This window comes from Danio aesculapii, chromosome 22 (assembly GCF_903798145.1).
Source record: "Danio aesculapii chromosome 22, fDanAes4.1, whole genome shotgun sequence".
NCBI lineage: Eukaryota > Metazoa > Chordata > Actinopteri > Cypriniformes > Danionidae > Danio > Danio aesculapii.
The window spans coordinates 3,702,449-3,721,410 of NC_079456.1; the positions used below are offsets into that span (position 1 = coordinate 3,702,449).

General features: G+C 38.7%; 1 protein-coding gene across 1 annotated transcript in view; it reads left to right on the forward strand.

The window, feature by feature from the left end:
• The first annotated feature begins 15,826 nt into the window (after window positions 1-15,826).
• The window catches only part of LOC130216270 (histamine H3 receptor), a 31,669-nt gene continuing 28,533 nt past the window's right edge, over window positions 15,827-18,962 (forward strand). The window contains exon 1 of the mRNA XM_056448169.1: window positions 15,827-16,187. Coding sequence (XP_056304144.1) covers window positions 15,866-16,187 — 322 coding nt within the window. The 5' untranslated portion in view covers window positions 15,827-15,865. The remainder of the gene's footprint in view (window positions 16,188-18,962) is intronic.

Consider the following 18,962-nt stretch of genomic DNA (forward strand, 5'->3'; position numbering starts at 1 on the left):
AGCTGCAGTCTAGGCGCCGTAGGCTGGAGAACACTGGACGTCCATCGTGGAGAACTGCAGGTGTGAGAAGGTCACCGGTGGGTGTTCAGGCTGTCCCATGATATCAATGCAGACTCATCTTTCACTGGGGACTTTCGGGAATCAATCTTCTGCTCTCCACTCCTCCATGACCACTACAGAATCTGGTCAGGATACGGCCTGGTCCAGGATTATGGGTACCTTGGCATCATCTCTTCACAGGTCTTGGATCATTACCATTTCATGAGCATTGCAGTTCAATTATTTGCTATTCATGGACTGTAAACTTAAGTCACCTATGATGAAAATCAACTTTTGTGTTTGGACAGAACTGTGTGTACGTATGGTGCGTCTTCAGTCATACTGGATTTATAAACACAATTAGTCTCTTTTTTTAAATTTCTTTATGTTAAAATAGGGTTCAAATCCCAGCGATTTTGAGGCCCACCGCAACGTGACGTAGCAATGCGGTTTCCCTGACAACCTAATTGATTGACAGCCCCAGCCACATTCAAAACCCTGTGAGTTTTCTAATCAAAGGGGGGTTGGGGGCCCAAAACGGCATGGGCATTTAGAATCGTCCTAAATCCCGTCCTCCACCTCCCACCCCAGAGGCACCCCTGTATAATGTATTTATGCATATACCATCTGAGCATCATCTGCTGTTACAACCTAGCCTAGAGCACCATCTTCTGTTAAAAACTAGCCTAGAGTGCCTTCTGCTGTTAAAAACTAGCCTAGAGCGCCATCAGCTTTTAAAAACTAGCCTAGAACGCCATCTGCTGTTAAAAATTAGCCTAGAGCGCATTCTGCTGTTAAAACTAGCCCAGAGCGCCATCTGCTGTTAAAAACTAGCCTAGAGCGCTATCTGCTGTTAAAAACTAGCCTAGAGCGCCTTCTGCTGTTAAAACTAGCCTAGAGCGCTATCTGCTGTTAAAAACTAGCCTAGAGAGCCATATGCTGTAAAAACTAGCCTAGAGCACCATCTGCATCTGTCGTCATAAAACGTAACCTTCTCTCTCTCACACACACACAGACAAACAAGCAAATTCATTAAGTCAATCTCCAGGTCTGGTGGGAGCACTTTTAGCTTAAATTAGCATGAATCACTGAATCGGATTAGACCATTAGCATCTCAACCAAAAATTACCAAAAAGTTTTAATACTTTTCCTATTTAAAGCTGGACTCTTCTGTAGTTACATTGAGTAATAAGACCAACAGAAATTAAAGAAATTGCTATTTACTAAGCCAGCTAGGCTAGCAACTATACTCTTATTCTGGCATAATATACAGGAAAATATATTATGCAGCACCTCAAAATAGTTCCTTGATTAATACGGTAGAAAGAGAGTATAGTTCCTAGCCATATCGACCTGAGAAATAGTTCTCAATTTTGGTAATTTTTGAGAGAGATGCTAACGGTCTAATCCAATTCAATCAACTATGCTAAGCTAAGCTAAGCTAAAACTCCTCTCGCCAGTAGTGTTGCCAGATTGGGCAGTTTAGACTTAGATTGTGCAGGTAAACAATGACATAGGCGGTTAGAGAAAATTTGGGTGGTTTTGCAGCGGTGCGCCCCCCAGCCCCAGACCCCCCACCCCGGCCTCAACTCCCAGGTATGATAGCCTTTAGATTTCTATGATGTTGTTTTTGCATTTTGGAGGTTTTTGGATAGTATTTGGGCTGGAATCAGTCAGCTACATCTGGCAACACTGAGTGCATTCAAAATGGTAAAACGCATTAGTTTAACTCTAGAGCAGCTATAAAAAGAGTTTATTTAAACACAAACAAAAGTGGAGTGTTCCTTTTAAATTACAATTCCTGAGGTAAACGACTCCGTTATAGTCATTTGAGTATACCCACTGGGTAGTTCACGAGTCAAACTTTGCATGGCCAAAGTCCGTCCCCACCTGCTGAGACGTCCACGCTATGACTAGCATGCTAATTCTACCTTAATGAGCTCAAGTGAGAATAACTTGAACGTTTTGGCGGTCAGCGTCCTAATAAGCAGATGCTAGGTCACGGGAGAGCCTCAGGAAAACCATGCAGGAATTGGAGACACATTGCGCGACGGAACGGCGCCGTGTCTCGGAAAGCAACGAGTTGGTTTGTGTGTGCGTTTTTTTTTTTTTTTTGCGTCCCTGAATGCTTTTAAACCTGTAGACCTCAGCCGGGAGAAATGAGTCACCAGAAAAGACGCTCGAGTGCTTTTTGACTTCCTACCTTAGTTCTGCTCTTTCTCGAAGGCACGCACGCATATCGTTCCCGTCTTCCCTCTTAAATACCTTTGGGTCTTTGACATTCTGGCCTCCTTCCTCTGAGTCGTATTCTTCTCACTTTCATCCTCTCCGCATGCATCTATTCCCTTTGCTCTGGACTATTCTTTCATGCCTACCTCTCTCTTTCTTTCAGCATCCCACTATTTCCTTTCAATGAATATTAACGCACCATTTTGACTGTCGGCGCATACCCTTTCAGATTCAATTGCTTGGTTTGACTCATGGGTCTCATGGCTAAATGCTTTGGTGGGCTTTTGCGGTGACATGTTGTCTAGGTGTGGGGATAAATCTGCCGTGCATGTAAAACTTGCTTGAGGCCTGTTTGGCATGTCATCTTTGACCTGCCTAATGGATGTCTTTTATAATTCGTCACAGAGATTCTTGGCAGCAAACTGTTTTCTCTCATTGCTTACAATGTTTTTTTGGCAAGGAATCAAGCTGTTTTGTGTACAGTGTGTAAGATAAAGTCATGCTGTGCATTAATCTTGTTGTTTTTTGGATTGACTAAGCCAAAATGTGACAACTCTGGATCTTTTATTTCGGGCCACAGAACAAGTTAGTGTGAAGAATCTCACTGTATTTGGCTTGAAGTAAATCCGCACTAAATCAGACAATCCCACGCTGTTCTTCGCCATTTTTTTTAAATTGCCAAAACTCAGTTTGTGACTTGCTAATTGCCAATTTAATGGAGGAAAGTTTTGTTGTGACATGCAGGGATTACAAAGACTTTGTACTAAGAAATTCATCAAATCTCTGGTACATATACTTGGATGTATGTTTTTAAATGCCGTGCTGTTTTTTATCTCCAATGTGCTAAACTTTGGCTTAATCGCGATTCTGTTTTACACCTCTACACCCACATCATCCCCTTGACCCTTGAAAAAAGTGTGATGAAATGACATGCCATCACTATATCTGTATCATCACATGTCATCACAAGCTCATATGTCACAAGCGATGTCATCTGTCGTCTTCCTTTCTAACTCACCAGTAACGCTGTGGCAAAAAAAAAAAAACAGCACCATCTGCTGTTAAAAACTAACCTAGAGCTCCATCGGCTGTTAAAAACTAACCTAGAGCTCCATCTGCTGTTAAAAACTAACCTAGAGCTCCATCTGCTGTTAAAAGCTAGCCTAGAGCACCATCTGCTGTTAAAAACTAGCCTAGAGCACCATCAGCTGTTAAACACTAGCCTAGAGCGCCATCTGCTGTTAAACACTACCCTAGAGCGCAATCTGCTGTTAAACACTAGCCTAAAGTGCCATCTGCTGTAAAAAACTAACCTAGAGCACCATCTGCTGTTAAATACTAGCCTAGAGCGCCATCTGCTTTTAAAAACTAACCTAGAGATGCCATCTGCTTTTAAAAACTAACCTAGAGCTCCATCTGCTGTTAAACACTAGCCTAGAGCGCCATCTGCTGTTAAAAACTAACCTAGAGATGCCATCTGCTTTTAAAAACTAACCTAGAGCTCCATCTGCTGTTAAACACTAGCCTAGAGCGCCATCTGCTGTTAAAAACTAGCCTAGAGCGCCATCTGCTGTTAAACACTAGCCTAGAGTACCATCTGCGGTTAAACACTAGCCTAGAGTGCTGTCTGCTGCTAAAAACTAGCCTAGAACGCCATCTGCTGCTAAAAACTAGCCTAGAACACCATCTGCTTTTTGAAAACTAGCCTAGAGCGCCATCTGCTTTTAAAAACTAGCCTAGAGCGCCATCTGCTGTTAAATACTAGCCTAGAGCCCCGTCTGATATTAACAACTAGCCTTGAGTGCCATCTGCTGTTAAAAATAAACGTTAGCACAACATCTGCTGGTAGAAATTAGCCTAGAGTGCCATCTGCTGTTAAACACTAGCCTAAGAGCACCATTTGCTGTTAAAAACTAGCCTAGAGCATCGTCTGTTGTTAAAAACTAGCCTAGAGCATCGCCTAAGATTAAAAACTAGCCTAGAACTAGTACTAATTTCAAGAATCCAAGCTAATCTGGACTACCAAAGACCTTTAAAATACAAAAGTACCATGCTTTTATTTTGGTACTTAACAAGTAGCCTAAGCCAGATGCTAATAATCACATTTATTGCACCCGTCTGTGAGAACAAATACAATATTGAACTTTCTCAACTCGACTTGACCACATAATATCCCCCCAAACACGGCCGCCAAGAGAGAGCGAGCGCCATTAGCATAGCATGAAAGTGGCTAATTTACATGGCGGATAAGAAACACTTCCCCTCTTGTACATTGGCCGACAACAGTTTCAATGAATAATATTAATCGCGGGAGAAATCAAATCAGCACATTAGCCGTCCTCCGTGGAGGCCTTGAGGAACAAGACGACCAGAGCGGAATGGTAATTCATGTTGTTTTATGGTCTGAAGTGGCTTTGGGAGACGGCCGCTGTTGTTGTTTGCTCAAATAAGGGTCAGAGCTCTTCATCTCTGGAGATCAAACATCAGAAGGGTGCAGCCCGAAAGCTTGTTTCGTAAGAGTCTCTGCTACTTCTGTGCAAGGTGAGAGAGAGAGAGAGAGACAGCAGATCCCCGTGGAAAGGAGTTGTAGCTTTTGCTCTGGGCCTTTTTGCGCAATAGCTCTTCCGCAGCAAGAATAATACAACAAAAGAAGTTGACTGCTAAAAAAGCCACTTAGCTGCTTTCCTGCGTTATCTTCTTCTGGCACCTGCCTCCACTCTGTAAATCCAAACGCTTTAATGTTTGAAATCCTTGCTCATTAGTGACATCAAACTGAAACAAGACCATCAAGGCTTTAACGCTTTCAATACAGCAACACACACTGACACAAGAGAAAGCTTGTGGGTTAATCAATGATATCTGGACCAAAAAAAACTGCTTTTTTATACACAGTTGAAGTCCGAATTAGTAGCCTACGTGTATATTTTTCCACTATTTCTGAGAAAAGAACATTTCTAAACATAATAGATTTGATAACTCATACTAGATATTCTTCAACTAGGCAAGTATATCTAGGCAAGGTATAACAACTAACACCTCAGACACTTCACAACATCCTGACAGAAAGACAAGCATGCTTAGTAGTATGGCAAGCAGTTTGACATTTAATCTATAACCCAAAGTAGTATCTATTTTCATGCTACAACTGCCTATTCTTTAGATAAATATACTAGTGGTTACTTATTAGACACTGTGCCTATTAAATAGATACTAGCACGTAAGTAGATACTGGTACCAATTTATTAGATACTAGTATCTTTTATAATTTATTACTATGAATAAGCCCTAGTATCTAATGAATAAGCGCTAATATCTAACAATTAAGCGCTAGTATCTAACAAATACGCGCTAGTCTCTAACAAATAAGCGCTAGTCTCTAACAAATAAGCGCTAGTCTCTAACGAATAAGGGCTAGTCTCTAACGAATAAGCGCTAGTATCTAACAAATACGCGCTAGTCTCTAACGAATAAGCGCTAGTCTCTAACGAATAAGGGCTAGTCTCTAACGAATAAGCGCTAGTAGCTAACAAATACGCGCTAGCATCTAACGAATAAGTGCTGGCATCTAACGAAGAAGCGCTAGTCTCTAACGAATAAGGGCTAGTCTCTAACGAATAAGCGCTAGTATCTAACAAATACGCGCTAGTCTCTAACGAATAAGCGCTAGTCTCTAACGAATAAGGGCTAGTCTCTAACGAATAAGCGCTAGTAGCTAACAAATACGCGCTAGCATCTAACGAATAAGTGCTGGCATCTAACGAAGAAGCGCTAGTCTCTAACGAATAAGGGCTAGTCTCTAACGAATAAGCGCTAGTAGCTAACAAATACGCGCTAGCATCTAACGAATAAGTGCTGGCATCTAACGAATAAGTGCTGGCATCTAACGAAGAAGCGCTAGTCTCTAACGAATAAGCGCTAGTCTCTAACGTATAAGCGCTAGTCTCTAACGAATAAGCGCAAGTATCTAATAAATAAGCGATAGTTTCGACCGAATACACTTTAGTATCTAACGAATACACGCTAGCATCAAACGAATAAGCGCTAGTACCTAAAGAATAAGCGCTAGCATCTAACGAATAAGCGTAAGTCTCTAATGACTAAGCGATAGTATCGACCGAATACACGCTACTATCTAATGAATACTCCCTAGTATCTAACGAATAAGCGTAAGTCTCTAATGAATAACCGATAGTATCGACTGAATACATGCTAGTATCTAACGAATACGCGCTAGCATTAAACAAATAAGCGCTAGTACCTAACAAATAAGCGCTAGCATCTAACGAATAAGCACTAGTACCTAGCGATTAAACGCTAGCATCTAACGAATAAGCGCTAGCATCTAACGAATAAGCGCTAGCATCTAACGAATAAGCTTTAGCATCTAACAAGTAAGCACTAGCATCTAACGAAAAAACACTAGCATCTAACAAATAAGCGCTAGCATCTAACGAATAAGCAATAGCATCTAACGAATATGCGTTAGTATCTAACGAATAAGCGCTAGTACCTAACAATTAAACGCTAGCATCTAACGAATAAGCGCTAGCATCTAACGAATAAGCACTAGCATCTAACGAATAAGCACTAGCATCTAACGAATAAGCAATAGCATCTAACGAATAAGCACTAGCATCTAACGAATAAGCGCTAGCATCCAACAAATAAGTGCTAGTATCTAATAAGTACTTGTACCTTAAGAATAAGCGCTAGTAACATAAAAATAGATACTAGTATGGATTATATAATAAATGTCAAAATGGTTTGTCATATGTTTATTTCATTTGTTGACCAATAAACACACAAATAGCCCTTCCACACATGGTGAAACGAGAAAAATACCAATGCTATAGGTGGTATTTTGCAATGGAGGGAAGGTTTGTGGAGCTATGGCAACAATACTTGTGTTTGTTTCCTCGCTGTTGTTTGTTTCTGGAAGTGTCATCATGCATGTCATGAAGTGATGTGTACATGTTCTTTGGCGTGTTTCTAGACCACAGCATGACAAGAATTTATCAATCACTATCTGACACAGTCACTTCTTACTGTCATTACAGACAACAAATATTGTGTGGTGTAAGCCGTCTGTAAGTCAGACGTCCCTTTAATGAGGTTAGTAGTGTTTAATAGCACAAACAAGTGGTTGTCTCCATCAGATTTGGCATTGAGTTCTTGCAGGCATGACATTGATTTGTATGACTTGCACATTTGGTTCACATTTTAACTGTTGTTTATTTGTGATTCTTGAACATTTTGTGATGAACCTTGAGTTGTTTTGTTAAAAGCTTAAAAACTTTCTTAAAACATTTTGAAATGACACAAATTATATGATTTTATCTGTAAAAATAATGTTTGTATGTGCACTTTTGTGCATTTTGTCTTGTAAATATGACTTAAAACTCCCACTATCCCTATTTCTGACTCTCTTCACATCCTGAATCATACATTCATCTTCAGTTATCATAAAAAAATTACGTTTAATTTTCCTCTTTTTGTGTGTTTACTAAATTAAATGAAATAAACATTTGTTTGAAACATCTATTTTCTGAATTATCTGTAATTTCTGATATGAACAGTCAAATCATTTCTGTGTCTGTTTCTACATCCTTGTCAACTGTTACATCCTTTATAAAAGATACGACAATCAGTAAAAAACTGATAGAAAAAGCATGTGACTTGCTCTAATTGATGTCACATCCTGTGGCCGGTGGGAGGCTTGTCTTTATTCTTCTCGCATTAATTCGTTAAAAATCTTTATGATACACCAATATTAGGTTAGTTATGTGTCAACTTTGTTACTGTGATATTTCAATCAATTTCTTATTTACTTTTAAAACAATAATATGATGCAAATGCATAAATTTGTGTTATAGATGTGCCATTTGGTGTCTGGTTTGAGGTTAGCATCTTAAGCTAAACTATAACTGTCAAATCTGTTACTGTCAGCTGTTACCAACAACTCTGTTACCATCAGATCTGTTACCGTCGAATCTGTTACCATCAACTCTGTTACCTTCAACTGTTATCGTCAACTCTGTTACCTTTAACTGTTATCGTCAACTGTTACTTTCAACTGTTATCGTCAACTCTGGTACTGTCAACTATTATCGTCAACTCTGTTACCTTCAACTGTTATCGTCAACTCTGTTACTGTCAACTGTTATCGCCAACTCTGTTACCGTCAACTGTTATCGTCAACTCTGTTACTGTCAACTGTTATCGTCAACTCTGGTACTGTCAACTGTTATCATCAACTCTGTTACCTTCAACTGTTATCGTCAACTCTGTTACCTTCAACTGTTATCGTCAACTCTGATACCTTCAACTGTTATCGTCAACTCTGTTACCTTCAACTGTTATCGTCAACTCTGTTACCTTCAATTGTTATCGTCAACTCTGATACCTTCAACTGTTATCGTCAACTCTGTTACCTTCAACTGTATTGTCAACTCTGGTACTGTCAACTGTTATCGTCAACTCTGTTACTTTCAACTGTTATCGTCAACTCTGTTACTTTCAACTGTTATCGTCAACTCTGTTACCTTCAACTGTTATTGTCAACTCTGGTACTGTCAACTGTTATCGTCAACTCTGTTACCTTCAACTGTTATCGTCAACTCTGTTACCTTCAACTGTTATTGTCAACTCTGGTACTGTCAACTGTTATCGTCAACTCTGTTACCTTCAACTGTTATCATCAACTCTGTTACCTTCAACTGTTATCGTCAACTCTGTTACCTTCAACTGTTATTGTCAACTCTGTTACCTTCAACTGTTATCGTCAACTCTGATACCTTCAACTGTTATTGTCAACTCTGTTACCTTCAACTGTATTGTCAACTCTGGTACTGTCAACTGTTATCGTCAACTCTGTTACTTTCAACTGTTATCGTCAACTCTGTTACTTTCAACTGTTATCGTCAACTCTGTTACCTTCAACTGTTATTGTCAACTCTGGTACTGTCAACTGTTATCGTCAACTCTGGTACTGTCAACTCTGGTACTGTCAACTGTTATCGTCAACTCTGTTACCTTCAACTGTTATCGTCAACTCTGGTACTGTCAACTCTGGTACTGGCAACTGTTATCGTCAACTCTGTTACCTTCAACTGTTATCGTCAACTCTGTTACTTTCAACTGTTATCGCCAACTCTGTTACCGACAACTATTATCATCAACTCTGGTACTGTCAACTGTTATCGTCAACTCTGTTACCTTCAACTGTTTATCGTCAACTCTGTTACCTTCAACTGTTATCGTCAACTCTGTTACCGTCAACTGTTATCGTCAACTCTGTTACCGTCAACTGTTATCGTCATCTCTGTTACCTTCAATTGTTATCGTCAACTCTGTTACCGTCAACTGTTATCGCCAACTCTGTTACCGACAACTATTATCATCAACTCTGTTACTGTCAACTGTTATCGTCAACTCTGTTACCTTCAACTGTTATCGTCAACTCTGTTACCTTCAATTGTTATCGTCAACTCTGTTACCTCAATTGTTATCGCCAACTCTGTTACCGACAACTATTATCATCAACTCTGTTACTGTCAACTGTTATCGTCAACTCTGTTACCTTCAATTGTTATCGTCAACTCGGTTACCTTCAACTGTTATCGTCAACTCTTACTTTCAACTGTTATCGTCAACTCTTACCTTCAACTGTCATTGTCAACTCTGGTACTGTCAACTGTTATCGTAAACTCTGGTACTGTCAACTGTTATCATCAACTCTGTTACCGTCAGCTCCGGTACTGTCAACTGTTATCGTCAACTCTGTTACCTTCAACTGTTATTGTCAACTCTGGTACTGTCAACAGTTATCGTCAACTCTGTTACCTTCAACTGTTATTGTCAACTCTGGTAGTCAACAGTTATCGTCAACTCTGTTACCTTCAACTGTTATTGTCAACTCTGGTACTGTCAACAGTTATCGTCAACTCTGTTACCTTCAACTGTTACTGTCAACTCCGTTACTGTCAACTCTGTTATCGTCAAGTCTGGTACTGTCAACTGTTATCGTCAACTCTGTTACTGTCAACTGTTATCGTCAAGTCTGGCACTGTCAACTGTTAGTCAACTCTGGTACTGTCAACTGTTATCGTCAACTCTGGTACTGTCAACAGTTATCATCAACTCTGTTACTGTCAACTGTAATTGTGAACTACGTTACCGTCAAGTCTCTTACTGTCAGCTGTTATCATCAACTCTGATACTGCCAACTCTGTTACGGTCAACTCTGTCAAAGTCAGATCTTTTACTGTTAACTCTGTTACCGTCAACTGTTACTGTCAACTCTGTTAGTCAACTATCATCAACTCTTTTACTCTAAACTCTAATATCGTCAACGCAGTTACTGTTAACTCTGTTATTGTCAACTATCGTCAACTCTTTTACTGTCAACTGTTACCATCAACTCTGTTACTGTCAACTCTTTTATGTGTTTTTTTTAAAAATCAACAATTAAAATGGCTATTAGCAGCCGAATCAAATGTTACCGCTTAAGCATTTTGCATTAATTTAAATTGCATTCAGTTTACTGCCAATAACACAATTGTTGCACGTCATTCCAGTTAGTTAGAAAAAGTGCATAAGAAATGTTAGAAATGAGTTCTGCAGTGAGTATTATGCTAATCTAATTGCTCCACAGCTCCTCGTGTCACCCTCTCTGGAAGTGATTGGTATCGCCGCTGGGGCCCATACAAGAAATCCTGGGTTAAGATCCCAGGGGTTAATTAGCACTCCACAATTAAAGAAGAATGACACATTTAAGAAGGTTTTCGCTGGAAATTTAACCGCACAACTGCTGGAACTAATGGAAGCTAAAGGAGCCGCGACATGCAGCGCCGCTAAATTGGATTTCACAGATGCACCATTATTTCGGTGTCAATGTCACGCACGTGTGTGAAATGCCGGGGTAAAAAAAAAAAAAAAAAAGTGAGTGCTATCGTCTTGCTCTGGTGCGCAGCTGAGGATCGGCTGAAGTTGGTCTTTTGTGTCAGTAGGGAAATGAGTCACGCTGGAGAAGAAGACCACATCTCTCTGACAGCCAGTGTAATTAAGAATCATTTTAAGCCCAGAAACACAGAGTTTTGGTGTTTAGGAAGAGGAGGCGTACTGTAGATGGTGTGCAATTTAAAAAAAAAAAAACTTTAAAAAGTGCAATTAGGATGTTTATTTGTCATGCCTCATCATGCACGTCATTATGACAGATGCATTAGCACCATTTCTTCTCTAAATGCTTGGATTTAAAGCACTTCTGCAGCAGGAAAATGGAGGCTTAAGAAGAGCCATATAGAATGTATAAAAGTGAGACACAGCCACTGGGAAAAGGAGGAACGCTTTGAAGAAAATAACCCGAGCTTTGCCTGGAGTGGCTGCTGTCCGTGGTGCTGAAACCACTGAAGAGTGCAGGAGCACAAACACACTGGTCAAAAATATGTCAACGCTGGAAATTCGGACATTGTTCAAAGCATAGGGGAATAATTTACTCGTATGATTCTAGTTTAAATCTGATATCTTCAAGAACACACACACAGGATGGACTTTAAAGGGATAGATCACACAATAATGGACATTTATGAGACCTGTTTGAGAAAAAAAATGATCCTAAACTTTAGGTAGCCCTGGACACTGTTGACTTCCGTGGTTTTTCAATGGTGAATAATTCGATCAAAATATCTTCTTTTGTGTTTAACAGAACAAAGAAACTCATACATGTTTAGAATAATAAATAATAATTCCTTACATTTAAATAGCACTTTTCTACACAGTCAAAGCACTTTACACAATGAAGGAGGATCTCCTCATCCACCACCAGTGTGCAGCATCCACCTGGATGATGCGACGGCAGCCATATTGCGCCAGACCGCACACCACACACCAGCTGATTGGTGGAAAGGAGACAGAGTGATGAAGCCAATTATGGTTTGGAGGCCATGATGGACAGAGGCCAGTGGGCAAATTTAGCCAGGATTCCGGAGTTAAACCCCTACTCTTTTTCAAAGGACATCCTGGGATTTTTAACGACCACAGAGAGTCAGGACCTCGGTTTAACGTCTCATCCGAAAGACTGCGCTCTTTGAGCAGTATTGAGTCCCCTTCACTATACAGGGGCATTAGGACCCACACAGACCCCTTCTGGTCTCACGAACACCACTTCCGGCAGCAGCTAGAAACCTAGCTTTCCCATGTGGTCTCCCATCCAAGTACTGACCGGGTGCAGCCCAGTGGGCAACCATGTGAGAGTTGCAGAGAGCTAGCTGCCTGCAATAAATGGAGGATGAGTAAATGATGACAGAAGTTTAATTTAGGGTGATACTATAGCTGATTCTATTTTAAACGTGTAACACCTGGTTTTATTGGATTTTTTGTTTTTGCTGTTATATACTATAATTTGTTTCTGTTTGGTACAATATTATTTACAGTAAATAACTGAACAATTCTGCCTCATATGATTCATTGACAGTTTTAGTGATCACTAAGACATACCTGTCAACACCCCCCCCCCCCCCCCCCCCCCCCCAAAAAAAAAAAACAAAAAAAACTAAATATTGTAAATAAACGGCTGAAACGGTCAGTAATAAGTTTTATTCTTATTTACAAAGGACATAATACTTAGTATATTAGAAAAAGCTGCAAATAAATTAGCAAAAAGTTCAGCTCATTTAAATTATTAGCCATTATAAAGAAATTGAATCAAGTAATCACATCTGATTAATCTTTTCTTCACTGTATAATTTAAACAATCTGTATACATTAAATAACAGAGGTGTCCCTTTAAAAATGCACAGATCTATAATGAAAGCATTTGATTGATTTCTTCACTGTTTATGCTCATTTAGGACAAAATTTGTTGTGTTTAAAAGAAAACCCAACAAGATCGACATGTCTAGATGTTGGTATTATTATTATTATTATTATTATTATTATTATTATTATTATTATTATTATTATTCATTCATTCATTTTCTTTTCGGCTTAGTCCCTTTATTGATCTGGGGTCGCCACAGCGGAATGAACCGCCATTATTATTATTATTATTATTATCATTATGATGATGACATGTATATGTCTGTTCAAACACGCACCCAAAACCCAGTGTCCACTTGAGCTCCTCACCAAATCGCATACGAACAGAATCCGCTGGGAAAACAGCATCTATTCATCACTATGGAGCGCGTCAGCTGACATGCATCGTTACATGAACTGACTGTTTTGAGGATTGCATTGGGGCAGCGCCTGTAATGAAAAGGAAATGAATTGCGCCGTTTTTGTTTATTTCAAAGTGTTTTCATGTCTTAATAAAATAAAAGCACAGAACAGACTCACATTTAAGAGCAAGGGGCGGCCCCTGGTGGTTCGGCGGTATGGGTTGCATATAGGGAGGATCGACTCTTCACAGAAAGATAAAAAATACCTTTACGGGATGACAGCGGGATAGAACTGTAAAATACGGGAGAATCTTGGGAAAAACAGGAGGGTTGACAAGTATGCACTAAGATATGAATGATAATTTAAGTTGCTTCGATTTAAAAACGAAAATTGCAAAAATAGCTTAAATGTAGCTAAGATTCTTGTGCAAAGTAGCTTTTAGCTTAGCTTGCTACATTTCCCAGGGTGTAGCTTTTATTGTAGTTAATCTACATTTAAATAGAGTAGCTAATAGCTTAGCTCACTACATTTTTCAAGTAGCTTGTCCAACACTGCAATTGAAATACTGGATAAAAAGCCTCGAAGACATCATAATTGTACCATTTTACAAAAACATAAACTGTTAAGCTGGGAAAATGTCATTAAGTATTCAAACATTTGTCTGATATATAAAATCACTCATGGTCTGTCATCTCAGTCAGTTTGTAAACATCAGGAACACCACACACAGAGTAACACGAGGGGCAGCCCGAGGAGACTGTATTGTCCCACTCCGGACACTCCTTTGGTCAGGGTGCCTTTTCAGTTACAGCTACACAGAAGTGGAACTCTGTCCCCGGAAGCATCAGAGAAATAACCTCTTGTAATATGTTCAAAAAACATTTAAAAGTGTGGTTATAGAGTCTGGTTTAAATGTGTTTTAACTATTTTATCTCTGTTACATAATGTTGGCGTTTTTAGTTTAATTTGTACATATACATTTTTACATTTTAAATAAAATCTACATAGCCATGTCTATTTTAGTGCTTCTTAACTATGCTTGATTGATTGTATCATTTTTGTCCAGGGACAACTGATGAAAAATAGCTAATTTTGGTGCATTTGCAGAAATGCTAATTAATTTACACTGTCCCTGCCAAATAAACAAATCAAATAAATAAGTAGGAAAAACTAATTCTAGGCGACACTGTGGCGCAGTAGGTAGTGCTGTCGGCTCACGGCAAGAAGATCGCTAGTTCGAGCCTCAGCTCGGTCAGTTGGTGTTTCTGTGTGGAGTTAGCATGTTCTCCCTGCTTTCGCGTGTGGGTTTCCTCCGCGTGCTCCTGTTTCCCCCACAGTCCAAAGACATGTGGTATAGGGGAACTGGGTAGGCTAAATTGTCCATAGTGTATGTGTGTGAATGAGTGTGTGTGGATGTTTCCCAGAGATGGGTTGCGGCTGGAAGGGCATCCGCTGCGTAAAAACGTGCTGGATAAGTTGGCAGTTCATTCTGCCGTGGCGACCCTGGATTAATAAAGGGACTAATTCTATAATAACTAATTCTATTGAAGGTAATTGTTGCTGGTTCTCAGTCTTATGTGCTGTTAGGGATGTTTTCATCCACTCAAGGGTTATTTGAGTCTTAATTTGGCCACAACTTTCTCTGTGTTCAGCTAGCAGAATGATTTTTAGTGACAAATCTTATTTCAAGAGTTCACACTTAGATAATGCTCGACTATGATAGCAGGTTTGGCATGCAGTCCCGGGAGAGAACCCTAAGCTCAATGAGCATTCGGAGGGATATGAGATGAGGTATTTCTATATTTTCGTTTTTTTACCTATACTTTGTTTAATATAGTGGTTCTAATTCATTCGATATAAGTGCGTGTTATTACAATTCGCTTATGTACGTGTTTTTAGACTGGAGTAGGGGAGAGCGGGGCACAAAGTAACACTTTTTGGTTTTTGGCCAAAAGAAATGTTAAAAATTTAATTCAGTGAATGTTTTCATCTCGAACATAACAAAAGGGTAGTAAATGTGAACAGTGCACAAGGGTTAAAACATCTTAAATTGTTATCAACAGAACGAACAAAAGTCATCCCAGTTTTGGAGTATATATATATTGAGAACAAATGATGACAGAATTGTAATTCTGGGAATAAAAAACTAAATAATTCACCCAGATCTTCACAAAAGGAGTGGACCGCGTATGTTAACGGAGGCGGGAGCGCGCAACAGTTGACGCGCGCGCGCCACACGGGAGCGCGCTATTCAGCCTGAAAGTCTCAGAACTGTTCAGTCTCACTGAACACTGACTTGTCATCTTCATGGAGTTTCCCTCAGGAAGAAGAAGAAGTAGTCATTGTGTTTTTCGGCTTCAAAGATGCGCGGTGTTTGGAGACTCCGGCGGGGAGGTTTTTTTTCCCCGCCGCGCGCTGAAGTTAACGCTCCCCTGAAGGGATGAAAACTCTCCTGTCATCTTCGGCAGCGGGAAAAGCTTCACACGATGACTTCAGACCTGTTGCTGCTTCGCCAAATGTCCTCGATCTGACCATGGTTACCTGCTTCAACACCTCCGGCTCCAACGGCACGACCGTCAGCCCGGCGGAGGCTCCGTTTCCCGGATACACGATGGTCATTCTGGCGATACTGATGGCAACTCTGGTGGTCGTGGTGGTGGTGGGAAACGCGCTGGTTATTCTCGCTTTTGTCGTGGATAAGAGCCTCAGAAACCAGTGCAATTACTTCTTCCTTAATTTGGCCATCTCAGACTTCCTTGTTGGTATGTAGATTGATATAATAAACATATCATATCGCTTTATTAAGTGCGCGCATGCCATTGAATGAGCGTCTCTTTGTTCCACAGGATCAAACCTTACTGTAAAGTTTACTGTACATCTGTGGGAAATTTGGTCTCCGGGAGAGAAGTTTGATTGATTAGGTGATTAGATAGTAAGCAGATCGATCAAACTGGATATGCTCGATATATAGAGAGTACAATATTGCAATGAAACAGCGAAATTAAGTGTTGGTTTTGCATAATATTGACTCGGAATTTCTTATAGAATATTTTTATTGTTCATATATTCATTTTAAAATATATAATTATCAATAAATATAATCAAACATTTCCCGTATACATTAGAATGTGTGTTTTATCATACATTTTACCATGATTTACTTTAAGGACCAATAATTTGGGCCCCAAAATACTCATTAATTGTCATTTGAATAATATACACTTACTGTAATATTCTTTCTCCATTAGCCTTCACCCATTTTCCTGCAACAAGTTTTTAATTATCTATAATATAATAAAATTTAGTGTACTTGTTCTTTAATATGTTTTATGAAGTGCTGGACAAGATAAGCATGTTGTTCCAAGTTTAAATAAACATGTTAAACTCAATAACTAATAATCTGACATTATAATTTCTCAAAAATCTATTTGAAATATTTGACGTAGACACTTTATCTGCATTGAATATGCGTTCTATTTTCTGCTCATTTAATTTAATGTGATTCAGTCTCATCTTATCAGCCAAAGCGGACAGACTTCAAACAAAAAAAATCCAACATATTGGTTTGTGTGACTGTACATTTCGTTCTCGCCCCGTTTTGCAATTCAATATTCATTAGCATGGGCCGTTGTCAATTACTGAACACAAATTATTATAGCCGTGCTTACTTTTAGAGCTTATCTCCATCTGTAATGCCGATTACCAAATGGCTCAGAGTCTCACTTTATTATTTTGCAGGAAATGGATTCAGAGTGAATTATTAATTAAGCCACATTTCTCCAGTTTTGACTTCATCCCGGAAGCAAAAACACTGATTAGATCACTCTTAACACACTCAAAAAAAAAAGACAATATCCGACAAGCTGTACAAAACTAGTCGCTCAGATTTCTTAAATTCATACGAGATGCTCACTTGTTTGCATTAGTCTGATCATTGGTGTGAAGCTTTCATTCATAAATACACTAAAAAATGCTTGATTATTTGGGAAATTTGAGTGTGTTGTAGATAATTTGGCATTGAAAATCCAACTTTGGTTAACCTAAAGTAAATTAGGTTTCACAATTTACCATCTGACCATCTATTTTGACCATTTACATGAGATCTTGGACTATAAGACCACTTTTGTAGTAAATGGTCATAATTACACTGAAAAATGCTAGGTTATTTGGGAATTTTGATTGTTTTTTTACAAAATTAGGCACTTAAAACCCAACTTTCATTGATTTAAAGCAAACTTGATCACAATTGCCAATCGAACTACACATGTTTGCCATTTATATTAGACCCTGGACTAAAAGTCCTACTATCAAGGTACACGATCACAAATACACATAAAAATGTTTAATTATTTGGGATTTTTAGTTGACCTAAAGCTAACTAGATTGCAAATCCCTGTACATTGTTAGATATTTATATCTAAAATAGTGATGTATAAATGGAAAGCTTATTTATTCAGCAGATAATGTGTAAAATATTGAATCTTATAACTTGTATTGTGATCCTTGGTCACAAATACACTTAAAAATGTTTGGTTATTTGTTATTTTACACCATTTGACACTGAAAACCCAACTTTGGTTGACCTAAAGCAAACTAGGTATCACAATTTACCATCAGACCATATATTTGCCCTTTTATATGAGACCCTGGACTACAAGACCACTTTTGTGGTGCATGGTCACAAATACGCTAAAAATGCTAGGTTATTTGTGAGTTTTGATTGTATTTTACACAATTTTGCACTAAAAACCCAACTTTCGTTGATTTAAAGCAAACTTTATCACAATTGCCAATTATTTATAAAATTTTTATTATATTTTGCATCATTTGGCACTGAAAGCCCAACTTTGGTTGACCTAAAGCAAACTAAGCTTCACAATTTACCATGAGACCACATATTTTGCCCTTTTATATGAGGCCCTCTACTATAAGACCACTTTTGTAGTAAATGGTCATAAATACACTGAAAAATGCTAGGTTATTTGTGAGTTTTGATTGTATTTTACAAAATTTTGCACTAAAAACCCAACTTTCGTTGATTTAAAGCAAACTTTATCACAATTGCCAATCGAACTACACATGTTTGCTATTTATATTAGACCCTGGACTAAAAGTCCTACTTTCGAGGTACACGATCACAAATACACATAAAAATGTTTAATTATTTGGGATTTTTGGTTGACCTAAAGCTAACTAGATTGCAAATCCCTGTACATTGTTAGATATTTATATCTAAAATAGTGATGTATAAATGGAAAGCTTGTTTATTCAGCAGATAATGTGTAAAATATTGAATCGTACAACTTGTTTTGTGATCCTTGGTCACAAATACACTTAAAAATGTTTGGTTATTTGTTATTTTACACAGAAAACCCAACTTTGGTTAACCTAAAGCAAACTAGGTTTTACCATCAGACCATATATTTGCCCTTTTATATGAGACCCTGGACTACAAGACATCTTTTGTGGTGCATGGTCACAAATACGCTTAAAATGCTTGGTTATTTGGGAATTTTTATTATATTTTGCATCATTTG